We start from the raw sequence: 23,447 nt of genomic DNA, 5'->3' as shown, positions 1-23,447 counted from the left end.
AAGGTATCATAAACTAAGTTTTTATCATACTTTATTTTTATTTTTTTAATACTTTTTATAATGCTAAAGTAGTTTAACTTTTTTATTTTCCTCTTAAAATGTTTATCTCTTTTTTTTTTCTATTTGTAAGCATGTATGAAATATTTATTTTTGTAGGATTTGGTTTATAATCTTTTTAGATACCTTGAATTTTCTTTTCTTAAATTTAATGGAATAAGATCTCCATCTCAATGATTTTTTATTTTAACTAAGTTGTAACTGGGCATATATAAGGAAATAAATACAAGCACATATATATATATTAATTTAGAATTGATTAATCTTTTATTATTTTTTTTTTTCTTTTAAATAAAAAATTCTTAATGTTTTAAATCATAGTTTTTCTTATAATTTCTATTATAAATAAATCAAAAGTAAGATATAAAGCTATTAATGATAAAAAAAAAATATATATATATAAACAATAGGATGCCTTTGCATCTATTACTACTAAAATAGGCAATTTTTCTTATTTCATTTCTAAAATATAGTTATTGTAGTATCTCATATAATTTTAATATTTTTTTTTTTTTCTATTTCTGCGAAATATAAAGGTAAATAATCTTACACTTAGTATAATTTATTTTTAAAAAATAGTAATTTTTTAGTTCAATATAATTTTTTTGTATTACTACTCATTATCTAAAGATTTATTATATTGCCTATGTTTATATAGGTAGAACAAATTCTTTTAATAGTTACACTTTTTCTTTCTCTTTTTCATTTATTTATTTTTTTTTAATCTGTTCTTTTTATATAAGTAGAAGATATTATACCTCCTTTTTCAAAAAAAATATAAATTAATATTTAATGGATTATTTCTTTTAATAGATACCTTATGCATTGAAAGAAAATAAATTGTGTAATTATGTAACACTTAAGATCTTTTAATAATATATAATAAAAAAAAAAAATAAAATAAATAAAAAAAAATAAACAAAAAAAAAAAATAAAAAATAAAATAATAATAATATTTCTTTTTAAAATAAAAGTCATCTATCTAATAATCACTAAGAAAAATTGTGAAAAACAGGTTGAAAAAGATAAACAACTGAATATAAAGTAAAAAAACTAAATTAATTAAATTTAAAAATATATATAAAATATATAGTAACTAAAAAATAAATAGAAGTAAAAATAAGTGTATAATTTTTAAAACATTAATACATTATTTATTTACTTAGAATATAGAAAAATAAATTAAAAGCTACATTTTAAAAATCAAAAGGAAAATATTTAAGAAAATATAGAAAAAAAATAAATAAATAAAAATAAAATTAAAAGATATATAAAAATTAATAATAAACAAAAAAAAAAAAATAAATAAAAGTTAAAAAAAAAAAAAATATGAAAAAAATCAGATATAAGGTATAATATTAAAAATGAAAAAGATATAATAAACAAAGTAAATAAATAAAATAAACATAAAAAGAAAAAAGTTTAAAAAAAAGAGAAAAAACAAAAGAAAAAGAAAAAGAAAAAGAAAAAAATTAATAAAAAGATTGATAAAGGGATTGATAAAAAGATTAATAAAAATAAAATAAGTGAATATTATCTTATATAATGCAGAAATTCCTAATTAATAAAAATTCTGAAAATAATGGAGAAAAATTTGTTATGAATAACAATATTGATGAGAATTGTGGATTTTTTGAATCCATATTTAAAAATATAACAAAAAATGAATATTTTAGTGCAGGTGTTGGTATAATATCAGTTGGTGCATTCGTTACAGTAGCTAATAGATTAAATAGTTGTATCTATCAATCAATAAAAAAAAATATTTTTACTTCTTTAGAAATAACAATAAATGATACTTCGTATTATTGGATACTTGAATATATTGTAAAAAAAGGAATAATAAGTAGACATTTAAGCTTAAAAACACAAATGGTTAATGAAAAAAATAAAAAAAATGTATTTTTTTCCTTTTTACCAAGTATAGGAAATCATTTATTATTATATGATAATAAATTAATATTTGTAGAAAGAAATAGAGAAAAAAATATGATATCTGATATGAATAGATCTCTCCCATTTGAAAATATAAAATTAAGTACTTTCATATGGTCAAAACACATTTTTGAAAAAATTTTAAAAGATGCTAAATTATATATAGATAAAAAAGAAGAAGGAAAAACTCTAGTTTATAAAAGTTTTGGTCATGAATGGAGACCTTTTGGAAATCCAAAAAATAAACGACCAATTAATTCTGTTATATTACCAAAAGATTTAAGTAACTATATAGTAAATGATATTGAAAAATTTCTTAATTCTTCTAAATGGTATATTGATAAAGGTATTCCTTATAGGAGATGTTATTTACTGCATGGACCCCCTGGATGTGGAAAAAGTAGTCTAATAACTGCTTTAGCTGGGTACTTTGATTTTAATATATGTACAATTAATATAAATGATATATATTTAACTGATGATCGATTTATACATTTATTAGCTACAGTACCACCAAAAACAATTTTAATTTTAGAAGATATTGATTTTATTTTTGTCAACAGTATAAATAAAGAAGAAAATCACAATACACCATCCTCCATATCATCTTCATCTATTTTTAATAATCCAATAAAAACACTAGGTGTTTCTTATAGTGGATTATTAAATGCATTAGATGGAATAGTTGCTACTGAAGAAAGGATTATTTTTATGACTACTAATAATATAGAAAAATTGCCTAGCACTTTAATTAGACCAGGCAGAGTAGATATGAAAATTCTTATTCCATATGCAAACAATTATCAATATGAAAAAATGTTTTTACGATTTTTTCCTGAGCATCATGATTTAGCTCAAAAATTTTCAAAAATTTTTCAAAATTTTCATTTAAGTATGGCAGAAATTCAATCTTTTTTTTTATTCTCCAAAGTAGACCCATATAAAACTATTAAAAATGCAGAAGATTGGGTAAAGTCCTATACAGAAAAAAAAACAAATGATAAAACAAATACATAAGAATGCAAAAATAATAAAAAAAGAAAAAATTAAAAAGATTTTGAATTTTTAGAATAATATATATATATATATATATATATATACACACATTATAATGAAAAATTTATATAGAAAATTAAATATTTTATTTAAAAATATAAAGCAATTAATAGATATTTCATTATACTTATTCCTTTATTTTTTATTTCTAAATATCTTTAATATATTTATTTACATTTTTTCTAAATTTTCAAATATATTTTTTTTAAAGTCTAATACATTTTTATAATTTTTTTTTTAATATTGAAATATATATATATATATATTATGTCTAATTTCCTTATAGTTCTTTAATTTTTCAAATAAAAATAATTTTTTTTTTTGGTAAAAATTGCATATTTCTATATGCATTATAGAAAAAACTTTTTTATATGAAAAAAAAAGAAAAAATAATATTAAGAATTCAATATATATATACAAATGTGTAAAGAAATATATTGAAATATAAATACTTTTATTTCATATCATAATTGAAAAAAAAAAAACATGTATTAATAATATTACATATTTTTAATATGTAACAATTTAAATAACAAATTAAAAGAAACTATTATTCTTAAATATTACCGAAAAAAATTGAAAGGTGTTATTTATCATAGTTGAAAAAAAAAAAAAAAAAATTCTTTTAACTAATACATCAAAAAATATCTTCTTCAAAAAATTTTAGTTGAAATATCAAAAATTTAATATATTTTTTTTTTTTTTTTTCATTTATTCATTTTCTTATTTCTATGCTTCTTACCAATAGCCTCTTTTAAATTGTAATACCCTTTTTGATAAAGTAAATTATTAAATTCTCTCTTTATTTTAATAGCAGACTTCATTCCATTAAAAATCAAGCATGAATATAACTGACAAATAGATGCTCCTGCTTCAATTTTTTCTAAGGCATCTTTTCCGTTAAATATACCTCCAGATGCAATAATTGGAATTTTTTGATTTGTATAATTATACATTTCAGATATAAAATTTGTTGATATATCTTTTAATTTTTCTCCACTAACCCCTCCTTTTTTATTTTCAAAACTTTTTATATTAGAATTTTTCGTTGTAGTGTTAGAAATAATCATTCCATCTATTTCGGTTTCTAACAATACTTGAGCTATTTTTTTTTTTTCATTTTGTTCTAAATCTGGTGCTAATTTAACAAAAACTAGTGGCTTTTCTTTTGTGGTATTTATCCAGTAATTATTCATATTATTATTATTGTTACTTTTTTCTTCTAATTTATTTATTTCTTTTTTTACGTTTAATATTATATTTTTTAATTTCTCTGATTCTTGATTATCTCTTAATCCTGGAGTATTGGGAGAACTAACATTTATAGCAATGTAATCAGAATATCTAGCAATTTTTTTTATGCAATAATTTAAATCATCAATAATATTAATAGTATCTTTATTTTTTCCTATACTTACACCAACAATATGTTTACTTAATAATTTATCATTTTCTTGTTTTTTACGAAATTTTATTAAATTTTCTGTGACTTTATCACATCCTATATTATTAAAACCACATGAATTTATAACACTTTTTGATTCGTTATCTCTAAAAATTCTAGGTTTCTCATTACCCTTTTGTTCTCTTGGAGTTATTGTTCCTATTTCTATAAATGAAAAACCTAATTTCAAAATGGAATCAATACAAACACCGTTTTTATCAAATCCTGCTGCAACACCAAATGGATTAATAAATTTTAGATTTTTTATTTCTGAACAAGCATATACACTATCATTAGTTGTATCATACGGTAATAAATTATATTTTCCTAATAATAAAAATATATCATGGCATAATTCACTATCTACATATTTTAAACAAAATTTTAAAAATAAATCATATAAAAAAAATTCCGGATTATAAGATTCAAAATATGCATATACACCCAATATACTAGTAAAAATAAAAAATATAACTTTCTTATATTTTAATCTTTCTTTTTTCATTTTTTCTTTTAATATTTTCATTTCCTCATTTACATATTTTTCATCAAATTTTTTTTCTTCATAATTTTTTTCCGAAAAACCAGATGTAGAAAACTTTCTTATATTAATATCAAACAATGAACCATTTTTTTTTTTACTCGCAGATGTATGATAATGAAAAGAATTATAATTATTTAGTGCTCTTTTTCTAATTTTTTCAAATGAAATATTTTTTTTCCATATTTCATTTATTACATTATTTTTATAATTAATACTTTTTTTAAGACAAAAATTAAATCTCATAATTTTAAAAAAATAATTATTTCTTTGATTATTTATTGCTTTACAATAAAATGAATTCTTTAAATGTACAATCATCTTCTCAAATTATTAAAATTTCTATAATAATACACTGAAAATATATATATATTCAATTTGTTTATATGATGCTTTTTATTCTCTGTTTTTTCTTTCTATAAAACTATTAAAAAAATAATGAATTTGCAATAAAATTATACAAAAGTTTTTCATCAGTTGCAATTCAAAACTATCTTTGAAAAATGCACATAGTACAATATCTTTTAAAAAAAAAAAAATTTAATAAAAATCTCAAATATAATATTTTGTGAATAATATTAGGTAACATTTCTTTAATAGTTTTTTTTTTTTTTTTGAGTTATATGAAAAATTATCTTAAATCTTTCTTTTATCATTTTTATAAGCATATACAAATGTTCAATTTTTCTTTATTTTCAAAAAATGTTACAGTATAATTATTTTTTTATCTCATTAAATATAAGTTAATCAAATTTGTGCATTAGAACTTATGATAAATAATTTAACAGTCAAGAAATAAATATAATAAAATGATAAAATAAGAATTTTTAAAAATGCAACAATAGTAGCAATACTACAAACAATTTGGTATACTACTGAACTTTAAAAAAAAAATATCCATATAAATATAAATTTATAAAATATTTATGTATATAAACTTAACATATATATATATGTAAATTTTAAGAAAATATAATTGTGAAAGATATAAGAAAAATAAAAAATATTGAAATAACACAATAAATTTACAAATAATAGCCAAAAAAAAAAGGCCTAAAAAAAAAAAAAAATACATAAATAATTAAATAATTATAAAAAGCCATAGATTTAAATAAAAAAAGTAAAAAAAAATTTTAATTATATATTAAAAGGGAAAAATATAAATGTATTGAAAAAGTTTAAAAAAAAATAAAAAATTTAATTATAAATTAAAAAGTATATATATATATATATATATATATATATAAAGGTAAAAAAGAAAAAAAAAATATATAACACTTTTTTTTCATTAATCTAGAAATATTTTTTGTAAATCTTTTTTGTCAAAAGGAATTTTACATTGAGGGCATTTTCTATTTCTTGTTTTTATATTATTAAAAATACAATTTTCACAATATATATGCCCACATTTTATTATAATATAATTTCTAAAGTTTTCCATACAAACACTACATATTAACCTCCTACGTAATTCATCATTTTCTTCTATCAATAAATGATTATCTTTTTTCGAAATATCTTTTGAAATACTTATTTGATTAGAAAGCGTGTTTTGCAGATTTTCATTTTCTTTATACAATGCCTTACATTGCTCAATTAATTTTTTGTTGCAATCGTATACATTTTTTAAAATATTAGATATTTCGTTTTTTTTCTGAAAAATATGCTCATATTTTTGCTTTAGTTTTATAAATATACTCATTTGTTCTTCTCTTGCACTATCAGATATAACTGCATTTTTTCTCGCATGAAAAAATAAAGTCAAATATAAGTTTACGAATTTTTCATATTTTTCATAAATACTATTTATACAGGACATTTTATCCTGATAACTAATTTCTAATTGCTTTAATTTTTCTTCTACATATGCCTTATTCACTTTATTATTATATTTTTCTAAAGATTCTAACTCTTTATTTTTTATTTGCATAATCATTTCATCTACTTGTTCCTGTTTTTTTTCAAATTCTTTTGTAATTTCTTCTATCTCTTCGCTTATTGCATCATAATTTTTCTTTAAGTTCATTAGTTCTTCTTCTACGTCTTTTTTTTTTTCTAGTTTTCTTCTCAAATTTTTATTTTCTAATAGTAACTCGTCATACTTCAACATATAGTCGTCAACACTTCCCATATTTCCTTGTGATTCACTAAAGTTTTCATTCTTATTGCTTCCTATATGGCACCTTAAAAAGGATTTCGATTTCTCTTCTTTTTTAATATTTTCGTTTTCATGTGTTTCTTCATCTTTATGCAGAATGTCTTTTCTTTCATTCATAGTTATGTTTTTATCATCATCTTCATTTATAATTACACTATAGTCACTATTATTAAGGATATGTTTTTTTTTTGATTCAAGATTTTCTTCCTCTAAAACTCTTGTAGAATTCAATAAATCATCTTTTTCTTTTTCTAGAAATGCAACTTTGTCTCTTAAAGTATTCTCTAATATTTTAAATTTATCCAACTGTAATTTCATTTTTAAAATTTCACTCTCTTTCTGTTGCAACTGCATCGTTTGTTTTTTGTCGATATTTTTTAGCACACCTACTTCATATTCCATTACCTTTACTTTACTTTCTATTTTTTCTTTATCTAATTTGTATGTAGCTATATCTACCTCTAATTCTTTTATTTTATCTGTTAAACTTTTTTTATCTTTTATTGTTTCATTTAATAAATTTTCATATTCTTCATCTCTAAAATTCTCCATTTTTATAATTTCTTTTTTTAATATAATTATTTCATTTTCTTTCTCTTTTAGTTTATTATAAATTTCAGTTGACTCACTTATTAAATTTTTAAATGGCTCACTTTGTATAATTTTTTCTTTTGTTATTATTTTTTCTAAATTTAAAAATATTTTCGATTCAGCAACATTATCATTATTAACATTATTTTGTTCATCATTATTATTATTATCATTATTATTATCATTTTTATTACTATTATTAACAAAATTATTATTTTTTAAGTGATGCGTATCTTTATCATAACAATTTAAGTCATAATGATTATTAGAAGTCATCTTATTACTTTCATTATTTTCTATTTTTGAATAATTCATATCTTCATTTTTGTCTATCTTTTCTTCTAAAATATTCTTACAAATATCTTCTTTGTTTAACTTAAATAATAAAGAGGAACTTTTTTTTTCTAATCTGTCAATTTCAATTTTTAAACTTTCACAATTATTTTGCAATTCATTATTTTTTTTTTTTTCATCAACATATTTTTCATAGTAAAGACTTTTTTCATATTTTATTTTTCTGATGTATTCTAAATTGTAATTTAAGTCAGTACTTTTCAAATTTATAATTTTATTAATATAACTTAGGGTATTTTTTAAGTTTTCTACAAAAAAATTTTTTAATTTTTCTTCAAAGTTATCTTTACGAATATCATCTATAATTTCATTTTTTTCTTTTTTTTTTTTTGTACTATTAACTTTATCTTTTTCTTTTTTCCTTTTTTCTATTACATCATTATTTAAACATACCGATATAGAATCCTCATTTCCCAAGAATATATTCTCTTGAGAATTTAAACAGATCCTTTTTGCTTCATTTATATCATTGCATAAATTCCTTTTATTATTATTATTTATATTTTTATCTATCTCTGTTTCATTCGTTTTACTAAAATCTTCGTTATTCAAAATTTCCTTTTTTATATGACCTAATTCGTCATAATTAGTAGTTTTCACTATTTTTTCATTTTCTTCTTCATTATTTATATCATTAATATTTTTCTTGTTTTCTTCTTTATTAACCACTTTTATAATATCATCCTTTTTTTTTTCGCTGTTATCTTCTTTTACTACCATATCTTTCACAATTTCATCAGGTATATCTTTCTTAACACTATTATTTTCATTTTTTGGGAAATCTACACAATTTTCTAAATTTTCATTTTTTTCATTTTTAATAGAATTGTTATTTGATAAATCATTTAATTTTATTTTTTTCGTTTTAATATATATAGCACTATTATCATCATCATAGTCAGATAATGTTTTATTTAAAAACTCATCATTTTCATCATCTAAGTCATTATTATTCACATATTTTAAAAATATAGTGAGAAATTCTTCAATATTATAATAAGGAGACTCAACCAAAATGTTATTATCACCTTCCTTTTTTTTATCTATTAAATTTAGTAAATCATTATTAAATATTCTCCATACAATATTAATATTTTTTAAAATACAATCATAAAAATTCAAGTTATTTTTTAAATCATTAATAAACTTATTTTTTTCTTGAATTTCTTTTCTATATAAATTTAAACAATTTTTTAAATTATGTATATTTTCAATAAGTAACTCAGATTTTTCTAATGGTAATGGCATTAATTCATGTTTTTCATATTTATTTCTTTTCTTAATATTCATTATTTTAATTTATAAAAAAATAACAAAAAAAAAAAAAAAAAAAACAAGAAAAAAGAAAAAAGAAAAAAGAAAAAAGAAAAAAGAAAAAAGAAAAAATTCAATTTAAATAAACATATATATATATATATATATATATATATATCTTAATCTATTTTTATACAATAATCCTTTAATAACGGGAAATCAAATTTTATAATTAAAAAATTAAATGGTTTTTTAATGCCGATACATATATCTTTACATAGATGAATATAAAAAATAACAATTTTAATAAATCATATTTTGATATATATAACATAAATACTATTTAAAAAAAAATTTTTACTCAAATACATTTTTTTTAAATAAAAAATCAAAAGTTAAATTATTATGAAAATAATAATATATGAAGTTATTTTATTAAAAAAAATTTTATAATTTCAGTTTTTTTTTTTTTTTGCATTGTAAATGATTTTCTTGTATAATTAAAAAATGTATGCAACATTTTTAAAATTTCTTTTTTATGATAAAAAAAATAAATAATTTATAAAGAAATTTACTATAAAAATATATATATATATATATATATATATATATATATATATATATATATATATATATATTATATTTTTAATTTTATTCTTTTTATTATTTTTTATTTTTTCTCTTAAATAAAATTTACAAACAATATAAATAATTAAAATTCAGATCTTAAATATTGAAAATAAAAAAAAAGAGTATCTATAAATATATGCATAGTTTTAAAACTATATACTTATAAAATAATAAAATATTTTTTTTTAAATAACTAAATCTTTGTTTTTTATCAATTCTAGGATTTACAAATGTTATAGGTTAATTATTATACTTTTCTTTCCCCCTCCTTGTTTTTCGTTATTTTATAAACTACTATGATTTTATAAATTTACACTTTTTTCTTATGGAAATTTTAAGTATATTATTCCATCATATATATCTAACTTTCTTTGTTTCAATCTTTTTTTTAAATCTTCATCTATTTGTTATAAAATGTACTATTAAAGTAATTCTATGTATTCTTTTATAATTTTAATTTCGCCTTATATATACCTTTTTAATTATTTTTTCAAATTATTTTTTATAAGCATTTTTCTTTTAATTTTTTTTTTTCTTTATATTTTCATATTAATTATCACTTAAATTTTTTTATTATTTAGATAAATTCCATTTTATAAAAAAAAAATTTTAAACATAAAATTGAAATTATTTATTATTTTATATTAATTTTTTCTTGTCTACATTTTGTATTTAACAAAATTAGTTACATACTTATAAATTTTTTTTAAATTAAAAAAATTAAGATCTTTGCTTTTTATTTTTTTTTTTTTTAATATGATTTCACATATAATTTAATTATACACTTGAATATTATTTTTATTTTTTAGGTGTAATATATCTTTTTTCTAACTAAAAATTCCAAAAATTTTAGTGTTACAATATATCATATTCTATTTTTTTTTTTTTTTTTTTCTTTAATATTTAAATATATTTTATGTGTTTATTAGAAAAAAAAAAAAAAATAATAAAATTTTTATATTTAGATATTATTCCTTTTAGGTTTTTTTTTTTTTTAAAAAATTGAATGTGTATTAAAAAAAAATTCACTTACATATTGTAACAACACACAAATCTTTACATTTTACTCCTTTTTTTTTCTTTTTTTTTTAAAAAAATACAATAAAAATGAAAAAAAATAATGAAAAAAAAAAATTAAATTTATTATTATCTCAATAAACATGTATATGTCCTATATTACATTACATATTCTTTATAATTGAATTTCTTCGATTTACTTTCATTTTAATTTTATCAAAGGGGAAAAAATTCTATTTATTCATCAGAATATATTAAATATTTATTTAAATCACGTAATCATATAAAAAGATTATATTAAGAAGATATATTATTTTTAGTACAATTTAATTTATAAAAAATAATGGATACATAAAAATGTTTTTAAAAAATAAAAAAGGCAAACAAATATATACAATGAATACTAAGCAGAATAGAAAAAAAAAAAGTACATTTATATATATATATATACAAATTCATATATTTAATAGAATTTTTAAAAAATATTTCAAAATAAAGAAAATATATTTGAGAAAAAAATTTATAAATATAAAATTATTTAACAAAGTTTAAAAACATACAGATTCTTAAAAAAAAATATATGTATGGAACAATAAAGAATTTATAGTATAAATGAATTAAAGAGAACCTAAGAAATGTTTAGTTGCTGAAGTCATCATTTTTTTTTTTTTTATAAATATATTAGATGATATTAATAATAAGGTAAATAAATTGTTAGAATTACACTTTTAGATTCTACTTTTAATTTTCTAAAAGGAAATTTAATATAGAAATAAGTTAAAAATAAGAAGTTAATTCTAAATATTATTTATTTTTTTTTTTTTTTCTTTATCTATATAAAAAAATAGTTAGCATATATTTTTATTTTTTTTTTATTTTTTTAACATCAATAAGATTCTAATTTATCTTCATTCGCTTTATTATTATTGTCCAATACATTTTTTTCTATTTTATTTTACTCTATTTTTTTTTATTATTTTATTACTTTATTATTAATACCTTTTTTACTATAATTTTTATTAAATTTATTATTATAATTTTTTTTTTTTTAAATCTTCAATTTTTTTTAATTTTTTTTTTTTTTTATATTAATTTGATTAAAAATGGTAATGGGAAGAGTTCGTGCAACGTCTTATGTAAGACGTACTATTTCTCAACCCTTAAATAAAAATATGCCACCAACTAAGAAATTTAAAAATTCGAATATTTTAAATGATAATAATTTAATAAGAAATAGAAATTTGCATTTACAGTTATTATGTAATCAAGTAACACCAAGTTTATATGATGAAGATATGGACAAAAATTATGATTTTGAAGTAGCATCTTTTTATTCTCCAAGAAAAAGTGATATTATAGGATTATACAATATTTTAAATACTAAACTAAATATATTTTTAATATTTGTACCTATAGGAATATTAAGTTCTTTACTAGGTTGTAAAGATATATATATTTTTTTTTTTAATTTCATGGCTTTAATACCTTTATCTGCACTTATGGGAAATATAACAGAAGATTTAGCTTTACATACAGGAGAAATAATTGGAGGTTTATTAAATGCTACATTTGGTAATTTAATGGAAATGATTTTTTCTATACAAGCTTTAAATGCAGGATTAATAAATGTTGTTCAAGGTACTTTACTAGGTAGTATTTTGTCTAATCTACTTTTAGTATTAGGTATGTCCTTTTTTGCTGGTGGACTATATCACCACGTACAAAAATTTAATGAAAAGGGAGCAACATGCAGCACTTCTCTATTACTGCTTTCCAGTTTGGCAATAACTATGCCAACTGTATCTTCAATTACTACTAATAACAATAGCGAAGTAATTTTGAAAGTTTCAAGAATAACAGCTGTTTTAATATTTTTAACATACTGTTTATTTCTCTTATTTCAATTATACACACATATCACTCTGTTTCAAGATAAAGAAATGACTGAAGAAATTCCTCAGTTATCTATAGTATCAGGATCTCTTTTTTTAGTTTTAGTTACTATTTTAGTAAGTATTCATTCAGAATATCTTGTTAACACTATTGAATCAGTTATAAAATATTATAATATATCAGAAAATTTTATAGGGGTTATTCTTTTACCTATTGTTGGTAATGCCACTGAGCATTTAACAGCTGTTACTGTTGCAATCAAAAATAAAGTAGATCTAACCATGGGTGTAGCAGTAGGCTCATCTGCTCAAATTGCCCTATTTGTTGTACCAGTAACTGTTTTATTTGGATGGATATTAAATAAACCAATGACTTTAGCGTTTTCACCCCTATCAACAGTTATTTTAGTCATTTCTGTTATTGTCACAATGGCAATTGTACAAGATGGAGAAAGCAATTGGTTAGAGGGAGTTTTATTAATTTCAGCTTATCTGATCGTTGGTGTTGTTTTTTGGTTTGATACAACATAATTATTCCTTTTTTATTTTTTATTTTATTTTCCTAAAAAAAATTTATTACTATTTATGATAAAATATATATAGTTATCCCAATTTTTGCACAATATATATATGCATATAATTTTTTTTTATTATTATTATAAATTATTAACCCCCTTTAATTTGTTTATTTCATTTTTTTTTTTTGTTAATTATGTATATGTATATATATATTTTATATGCTCTCTTATTTGAAATATTTATAATTCTTTCTTGTAGGTAAAATATAAATACTTTTTTAAAATTTTTGATATTTTCTTTTTCTTTTTTATTTTCATATGTATTTGTCTATATTTAATATGCATTTAAGCTTTTATTATATCTATTTCCTTTTAATTTTGTTATTTGTTTATTATTACTTATTTAATCTACAACCTTTATATTTTTAATTTAAAATAATTTGTATTATTTTACAAAAGCATTTTGTTTTTTAGTAAAAAATATAATATATATATATATATGTACTATAGTATTTTTAGTAATTTTTTTTACTACAATTTTTAACTTTTATTTTCTTAAAAAAAAAAAATATTTAAGTTTAATGTTTATAGTTGTAAAAACTGGATCTCAAGAAAATTTCATGAAATCACAGAATATGAAATTTAAGGTTAAATTTAAAAAAAAAAAGGTAACTTAATTTTAGAACAATTAATTAAGAAAAATAAGAAAATCTTTTACACATTGTGTAAAAGATATATTTATATATTCACATATATATGAAATTAAAAATATATATTTTAATATATTTATGTATTAAAATATGCATATTTTTTTTTTTAAGCACATAAAAAAAAGAAAAAAATAGGAAAAAAAGTATATATATATTTTTAAAAATATTATTTCACTTTTTCAACTTTTATTATTTTTGAGTCAAAATATCTATTACATTTTATCCTATTTTTTTTTTCTTTCATAAAATTGCGGAAATAATACTCTTTTAAAATAGCCCAAAGAGATGGACTTATATCTGTTTGAATAAATGCCACCTAAAAAAAAAAAAAAAAAAAGTAGAATTTAACAAACTTATCCATGAAAATCATATATATATACAAGTAATAATTTAAAAATAAATGATAAATAAAACATTGACTATAATATAGACGATATATTTATATAAAATTAATATTTGTATAAACATGTTAAGGTAAATTTAATAAAAATATTGTTGACATATATATTATTCCTGAAAGTGAATTTATATTTTTTTTTATATTTACATGAGTAATTAAAGGAATATGAGATGCTAAACATTCCCACAAAATGTGATGAGATGATAAAAACAAAAGAATAGACACTATGGAATGAGCATAAATACTTAGTCTTTGTATTTCTGAATTTTCTGATGATATAATATCATGTGAAAAAGTATTTTCGGCAGTACTGTGATTGCCATATTGTTTTTTTATATTTTTACACATTTTAATATCTTTAGCATGATTTGATATTGTCAAATTGTCTAGAGCATATAAAAGTAAATTGTCATGTAAGTAAAATACCTTATTCTCTATATTAGAAAAATATATTTCATCTTTCTCTTTTTTTATATTCTGCTTATTAATGTTAAACTGATTTAAAACTATTTGAATTTTATTGCTATCTATGAGCATTTCTTCTTTCTCATCTATATTAGCATAATTAAAAATGCTTTTAAAATAAATGGATTTTTTTAAAAATAGTAAAAGAGTTCTCAAAAAGGTTTCTTCTAATAATTTTTTTCTTTCCTCACTTAATTCATATCCACTTTCATTTTTATTCTCATCTTTATTTATATTTAAATTTTCATTATCTCTTTTACACTCATGAATTTCATTTCTTAAAATACTTTCCTCATAAAATTCAGAGTTTTTCACTGATTTCCCCATTGAATTTTCTTTATCTATATGATCGTAAATTTCTTGTTCTTTACTGTCTTTTGATAACTTCTTTCTTTTATTAATTAAATTATTATTTTTATCTGAGCTTAATGAAAGTTCATTGTTTGACTTTTTTTTAATAATCCCTGTTGCTAAAAAGTTAGCATCATATGTGATTAGTTGATATATAGCAGATAATGAAGTAAGAATAAGAGTATGAGATAATGGTATATCAAAATACAAACATATATACAAGGGGACAGAGCATATACGTAAAAATGACAATATATATGAATGCATAGGAATAACTTTGTTTATTGTCAATTGTGTAATAAATTTCATCATAGTTTCTAAAAAAAGGAAGCCATTATAATTTAAAATGCATAAAGGAACATTTAAATATGAGTATATACATTTTACATTAATTATTTTATTTAAAATACATGGAATAAAAGATACAATAAACATTTTTTTAGGTATCAAATATAATATATATGTTAATATATTTAATGACAGAATAGCTATATTTAAATAACTATTAACACGTTTGTATACTTTTAATAAAATTTTTTTTGTAATTTCATGTAAATCTAATATTATAATCCTTTTATACTTTTGCTTTTCTTTACAAGAAATCATTCCATAATAATTATAATTTTCTTTTAAATATTTTAAATCAATTTTTTTATAAATATTGTATTTGTTATTATTTTTTCGAAAGATTCTTAAAAATAACCTTTTCATTTTCTTTCTGTACTCGTATCCATTTAATTCTTTTGTAGGCATAGTCTTTTTACTGAAATAATTATTGTTAGAACAATTTAAAATATCATCATCATCAGTTAGTTTATTTGTATTTTCTTTAATTTTATTTTTTAATAAATTGTAATCATTATTGTTCTCATTTTCTACACAGTTACTTGAATTATTCTTAAACTCTAATGTTTCTTCTTTTTTTTTTGTTTTTTCTGGATAATTAAGATTTACTCTACTTTCTGTGTAAGCAGAATTTATTAAATTATTAAAACAAATTTCGCTTCTTTTATTATCACTTGGATTCTCCGGTAAATTAATATTTCTATCTTCAGTTATATTAAAACTATTTTTTTTATTGCTTTTTTTTGATTCCTTTTCGTAAATGTTACATTTTTTAATTTCACTATCTTCTAATTTTAAACATTTAGATTTTACTAAGAATTTGTTATTGTTATCAATATGTGCAACCAATTTAAATTTACTTTTATATTCAAAAAAATTTATTGGGAAAAATACATATTTTAATGAAATGTTTTTGTTTAATTCATTATTTAATATATCAATACAAATAAACATATTAATATAGATATTTTGAACAGCTCTTTCGTGATATATAATATTTTCAAAATTTTTTAAAAATATAGTTTCAAATAGACTAATGAATTTACTTAAGTCAAAATAATGCATTAATTTATATTTATTTTCTTTTATTTTTTTTTGGTTAAATATTTTTTTCATATCTTCATACATACTATTTTTTATGTTTCTGTAAATTTGTCTTACCTTTTGTTTATTATTATCTTCATTTGATTCATAAGAACTTTTTGAAACATATTCTAAATTATTATTATTGTTATTATCATCATTTGAATCTATACCATAATGAATATTTTTATTATCATTATTATTGATGTTATTATTATCTTCTTCATTTTCATTATTATTATCACTGTTATTATTTTCTTTTGTGTTTTTGTTACCGTTGGCAACACAAACATAATTATTAATTTTATTTTTATCACTATTGTATTTATAATAATGATTATTATTATCATTTGATATAAACACATTATCTACATGATTCATGTTATCTATATTATTGACATAATTATTAAATATAGGTGAGCAATCATTTATTTTGTGATAGTAATTATTTAAATTACTAATATTAAAATCGTTATTTGTCATGAAATATTTATTCATGTCTTTTTTAATACACTTACTATTAGAAGAAATATTATTTACTTCAAATAAAGGGTTTGTTAAAAATAAACCGTTTACACCTTTATTCATTTTCTCTACTGAATTAAAATTATTATAATAATTATATCCATTGCTATATAAATTAAAGTCAAATGGGTGTGGCATACTAATATTTTGAGGGCTCTCATTGTTAAATAAAAAATTATCATTATTTACATTTGCGCAGTTATAATTTACTAAATTATTCATTTTATTATTGTTATTATTTGAATCAATGTAATTTAAATTATATGGATTAATATTATTTATAAATGAAATAGAATTATTAAAATATTTTGTATTTTTCATATTATTATCAGAACTATTGTTTATATTATTTATACTTGTAATACTCTCATTATTATTACTTATATTTATAGAATTTTTATTATCATTATTATTATTACAATCATAATCATAATCCTTATCGTCAACATTATTGCTATTAGTAGCACTATCATTATTAATATTACTATTATTATTAATATTATTATTAGCAGTACTACTACTACTACTGTCATTATTCATATTACTATTATTATTATTATCATTAATATTGTTATTTTCATTATTATTATTTATAATATTCATATTTTCATTATTAATTAAAATTGTTTCATCATTATAACTACTATTATTATTTATATTTATAATATTCTTATAATCATTATTGTTACTTATAATGTTTTCATCACATTTATTTTTTATACTACTATTATCATTATTATCAATTAAAATATTATTATTATTAATACTACTATTTATATTATTCTTAATAGAATCAACTTTATTATTAATATTATTTTTATTATAGTTGTTATTTATTTCAGTATTTTTATTTTTTTTTTCATTATTATCGCAAACGTTATTCTCTTTATTAGAATTATTTTTTCCATCTTTGTTGTTATAATTATTTTGATAATCTTTATAAATACTTTCCCCAGTATTTAATTCTCTACCTATTGATTCTTCTGTGATATTATTTTTATCATTGTTTGTTATATTTTCGTATTTAATATTAATTAATTTATCAGTTTTATTAGTAACTTCCCTTATTTGATTATCAATATTATTATCTTTTTGATTTCCAATATTATAATTTTTATTATTTTTTTCATTAGAAAATTCATTTTCATTTACATTTTTATTTTCATTATTGACTATATCTTGATTATATTTTATCCTTGCAGGTACTGTTAGATTATTGTATTCATTATACCTGTTAGAAATTATATTACTATTATTGCTGTTATTTTTTAAATTTATATAGTCGTTGTATGAATTACATAAATTATTGTGCATATTAAAATTATTAATGAATGCATTATTGCTATTGAATATATTAGGGAAATGTGAATAAGATCTCAAATAATTATTACTATTATTATTTTTGAAATTATTCATATATTCATTTAAATTATTAGAGTTCACATTCTTATGCATAAAATAGTTCACATTTTGATTAAAATTATCATCAACAATATTATAAGTTGTATCTTTAAAAAAACAGTTACTGCTATTACTTCTATTTAACTTTACATTGTTTATTTTAGAAATATTTTTATATTTATTTTTTTCTTTTATATTGTCACTACAATTAAATAATTCATTATTTTCATAAAATTTATTAGATGCTGTATTTTTTCTTTTATCCATATCATCTTGATAAAACGTAATTAGAAATGAATCTTGTTTTTCATTTGTATTATAAGATTTAGGAATCCTATGAACTTTCTCATTAGAGACTTCGTTAAAATTCATTTTATTTAATTCTTCATTTTTTCTAGTAATTTTTTTTTTATTATTTAAGATCTTCGCATATGATCTAGTTATTCCTCTATTCAAAGTTAATTTGTTCGACTTCCCACTTTTATAGCTATACATACTACATATTGATGATGATGCAGAGGATATATTTTGAGAAAAATCTTGTGAACAATTTTCATCTGAACTTTCTTCTGATTTAGATATACTTTCATTATCAAACTTTCTTTTCCTTTTTAAGTGACCATAAGATGAATAATTTAATTCTTTTAAAAAATCATCATTGTTCTTTAAAAAGGACTCATAAGAGCTAGTTTTTTTCAAACTTTTATAATTTCGTTTTTTTTTTCTCTCTTTCTTATAATATATTTTTATATTTGAATAATACAAATTGTATTTATTAATAAGAAATAAATTATTTATTATATATAAAATAAGATATATAAATTCAACACAACTTTTCTTTGTTAGAAATTCATCTTCATCTTTCTTATTTTTATAAAAATTTAAAATATATTTTTTGTTCTTTTTTTTTTGAATTATGTTATCTATATCAGAACTGTAAATACTACTAGAATAACTAGAATTAGAAAAATAAAATGTATCATCATAATCAGAAGTTCTTATTTCTTCATTTATTTCTGTTTTCTCTTTTTTTTTTATTTTTTTCATATTTTTTACCTTGCTAATTTTTTTTTTTTTATTTTTACAGTAGTCATAATATGATAAATATAAATCCATTATATCTTTTACATTTATTTCTTTATTTAATAAAACATTCATTATTTTTGTGCTATTTTTGCAATTATTACTATTTTCATTTTTGTTTAAATCTTCTATATCATATTCATTTTTTACAACCTAATAGAAAAAAAAAAGAAATTCTCTTATTATTTATGAAAGTATACATATATGTATGTATACATTTAAACAAGCAAAAAGCATATTTATATTTTTTTAATATTTTATTTTAATATTTTTAAATTTTAGAAAAAATTATAATAATTTTTTATTAAAAAAAAAAAAAATAGTTTCTATTTCTTATTTTTTTAGAATTTTATATAGAAAAACAATTATTTATTACATTTTTTCTTTTTTTTTTTTTTTTTTTTATTGGTTTACTTGTGTTTTTTCGTATTCCGTTAAATTATTTTCTTTATCATTATCTTTCTTTATATTTTGACTATTTATTTCATTACATTTAGATAAATTTTCATAATATCCATTAATGTGTTTACTATTAAAATATATAAAATTTTTAATAATTTGATTTTTTTTATTATTTATTAAATAATTGGAGAATGACTCTATCATTATATTTATTGATCTTTTTTTTATATTAAATTCTTCATAAAAAACTTTAAAGATATCTTCCAAGGTATGTAAAAGTAAGCAAATAATAATATTAAATTGTTTTAATGATACCATATTTCTCATAGTTGATACAGAATAAAGTATATTTAAACAAAATATGAAATCAGCAATTTTTTCTTTTCTTTTATGCATAGCCAGCAACAACCTGTATATATCTATACATTTTTTCTCTTTAATTTTGTCTACATCACTTATATTTTTAGTATAATTACTATTCAAATGACTATTTAAACAGCCATTATTAACATTATTATCATTCAAATTGTTATTATTTAAATAATTATTATTCACGTAATTAATATTCAAATAATTAGTATTTGAACAATTGTTAAGGTTATTAACCATATTGTTTATACTGAAGTTAATTGGCATATTATTATTAATATTGTTATTAATGCAATAATTATATATATAACTATTATTATTCATATGGCTATTATTAATATAATTACTATTTGTAAAATTATTCATATAATGAATATTATTCACATAATTATTAAAGTTATTAAACATAATATTCATATTATTTAAGTTATTATTATTAGTATTAGTAAAGTTAACCAAACTATTATTATCACTATTTTTATTATTATTTTTATTATTATTGCTACTATTATTAGCATTTATATGATAATTATTCATATAATTTGGATAATTAATATTATTCATATTATTTGTTGTATTTAAATTATTTATATTATTACCCATATTTACATTATTATCTTCATTTATCAAATTATTTCTTTGAGTCGTATCATTAGGAGAATTGAAATAAAAATTAGGATACGAAATATTTAATTCATTCTCGTCTTTCATATTTTTATTTTTGTTTTTATTATTTTTTAATTTTTTTTTATCTTTTATTTCTAAGCTATTTATTCTCGAACAATTTCTATATTTTTTAGTTACAATTTTCCCTTTTTTAATATTATCATGAATTCTTTCAAACTCTCTAAGATAATTTAAATAATATTCTTTAATTTCTTTTGTTTCAATTAATTTTATATTTTTTTCTTTATTTATTAATCCAAATTCTTTTGCTATTTTTAGCCATTTAGCATTTCTACTAACACATGAATACCCACCATGATTTAACACACTTGAATACAAATCATATAATTCTATCTTTTTACATTTAACCATACTAGGTATATCATTTATATCATAACCGTAATATTCTTGATATTTTTTATAAAACTCATTTCTCTCCATTTCTTCTTAAAATGAATTTTAAAATTAGATTTTAGAGAAAAGTTATACAAAAAAAAAAAAAAAAAAAAAATTAAACTAAGATCAAAAAAAAAAATAAAATAAAATAACAAAAATAATACAAGTAATTACAACAAAACTATGCTATTATTCTAAAAATATTCTTTCTAAATTTGCGTTGCATATTCTAGAGTTTTTTTTTGAATATTCATATGTGAGAAATATGTTCTTTTTTCAACTGATTTCATTTTCAACAAGTACTATTGTATATGAGTTATACAAAAAAAAAAAATAAGCAAATAAAAAACATTAATATTTCATAATCTTGAAATACTCTTATCTTTCACTTTAACACTTTCATATTTTTCTCTTTTTTTTTTTTTATGTTTTCTTTTTCTATTCTATTTAAATAAAAATGTATAATTTTGAATATGTTTATAAAATAAGATAAAAAAAAATATATATTTTATATATATATTTAAATATAAAAAATACAAAACTTTAAATAAAAAAAAAACTTTAGAATTATTTGATATTTATTTTATTTTATTCCTTTCGTTTACATAATTCTATTAAAACTAGACTTGTATATTTTTTCATTCATCGATTTTATTTTTTTTTTTTTCTTTGCATATTTAGTTTTAAAAAATCATTGTGTGACAAAATTTTAATTTAAAGAAAATGTAATAAAATACTGTATATTTAATGAATAAAAAAAAAGACTTCAAATTTAAATTAAAAGACTATGCATATATAAATTGGACGAAAAAATAAATTTGAGAATATATTTATTTGTAATAAGAATAAAAAAAATACTAATTAAAGGATATAATGCTATCAATGTGTACTTTTTTTATATTATATTAAAAAAAAAAAAAAAATTAAATAATAAATATACAAATCTGTATATATTTTATATAAATATATATAATGTATTTTTTTTAATTTACATTTATTCCCTCTAAATTTTGTAATATAATAAAACTTTAAATCTTTTAATTTAAAAAAAAAAATAATTGAAAAGAAAACAGAAAATTGCAAGTTGGTAGTTTCTTAATTTATAAAAAAAAAGAAAGAAAAAGAAAAAAAAAAAAAATGATAAAATAATGTTTCTATTTTACATAAATTTCATCATTTTACAATTATTCTTTTATTTTTTGATAGTATAATTACTTCATACCTTCTGTAAAAAATTTCTTTTTTATAAATGCATCTAAGACAAAGTATTTTCTTATGAAATTTCTTTTTTTTTTCATTTCCATGTATGACAAAAATATATTAAAGTTATATAAAGAATTTATTTCTATTTTTTTCATCTAAATAAAATTATATAAAATAAATGAATATAAAAAAAAAGTGATATAATACAAAAACAAAATAACAAATAAATAATCTTACAGAACAAAAAGGAAATGATTTTTCTATATAAGAAAAAAAAAGAATAAATATAAAATTATTTTAAAATAACTAAATTATAATACATATTTTTTTTCTTTTTAAAAGATAAGAATGAAACATTTTTTATAGCTATTAATATAGTTCATTTTATATATTCTGTTTCGTATGCTAAAATTATTTAACAAAAAAAAAATATATATAAAGAAAAATACTAATAATTTTAAGATACATAATGTATAATTATTTTACTATAATTATAGAATTTCTTAAAAATATGGTATAAGGTTAAAAATTAAAAAATTAACATGTAAATATATATGTATATATATAAACTAAAACTACATAAAATGATAATAAATATAAT

At 17.8% G+C, this 23,447-nt stretch overlaps 5 protein-coding genes across 5 annotated transcripts; 2 read left to right on the top strand and 3 right to left on the bottom strand.

Annotated features, from left to right (window-relative positions):
• Positions 1-1,602: 1,602 nt before the first annotated feature.
• PRELSG_1145100 (mitochondrial chaperone BCS1, putative) lies at positions 1,603-3,009 on the top strand (the record flags this gene model as incomplete). The annotated part of the gene is made up of 1 exon (XM_028677744.1): positions 1,603-3,009. One exon carries the CDS (start codon positions 1,603-1,605, stop codon positions 3,007-3,009), a length of 1,407 nt encoding a protein of 468 aa, XP_028534103.1.
• Positions 3,010-3,755: 746 nt separating this feature from the next.
• DHODH (dihydroorotate dehydrogenase, mitochondrial precursor, putative) lies at positions 3,756-5,354 on the bottom strand (the record flags this gene model as incomplete). The annotated part of the gene is made up of 1 exon (XM_028677743.1): positions 3,756-5,354. One exon carries the CDS (start codon positions 5,352-5,354, stop codon positions 3,756-3,758), a length of 1,599 nt encoding a protein of 532 aa, XP_028534102.1.
• Positions 5,355-6,321: 967 nt separating this feature from the next.
• On the bottom strand, positions 6,322-9,426 carry TEX1 (trophozoite exported protein 1, putative; the record flags this gene model as incomplete). The annotated part of the gene is made up of 1 exon (XM_028677742.1): positions 6,322-9,426. One exon carries the CDS (start codon positions 9,424-9,426, stop codon positions 6,322-6,324), a length of 3,105 nt encoding a protein of 1,034 aa, XP_028534101.1.
• A 2,714-nt stretch (positions 9,427-12,140) lies between these two features.
• Positions 12,141-13,460, top strand: CAX (cation/H+ antiporter, putative; the record flags this gene model as incomplete). The annotated part of the gene is made up of 1 exon (XM_028677741.1): positions 12,141-13,460. One exon carries the CDS (start codon positions 12,141-12,143, stop codon positions 13,458-13,460), a length of 1,320 nt encoding a protein of 439 aa, XP_028534100.1.
• Positions 13,461-14,323: 863 nt separating this feature from the next.
• PRELSG_1144700 (conserved Plasmodium protein, unknown function) lies at positions 14,324-21,688 on the bottom strand (the record flags this gene model as incomplete). Its single annotated transcript, XM_028677740.1, has 3 exons — positions 14,324-14,473; positions 14,705-19,963; positions 20,225-21,688. The coding sequence occupies 3 exons, from the start codon at positions 21,686-21,688 to the stop codon at positions 14,324-14,326; spliced, it is 6,873 nt and encodes a 2,290-aa protein (XP_028534099.1).
• Between the last annotated feature and the right edge of the window lie 1,759 nt (positions 21,689-23,447).

This window comes from Plasmodium relictum, assembly GCF_900005765.1.
Source record: "Plasmodium relictum strain SGS1 genome assembly, chromosome: 11".
Classification (NCBI taxonomy): domain Eukaryota; phylum Apicomplexa; class Aconoidasida; order Haemosporida; family Plasmodiidae; genus Plasmodium; species Plasmodium relictum.
Note: the sequence above shows the minus strand (reverse complement) of the source record. Positions and strands in the feature narration are given on the sequence as shown.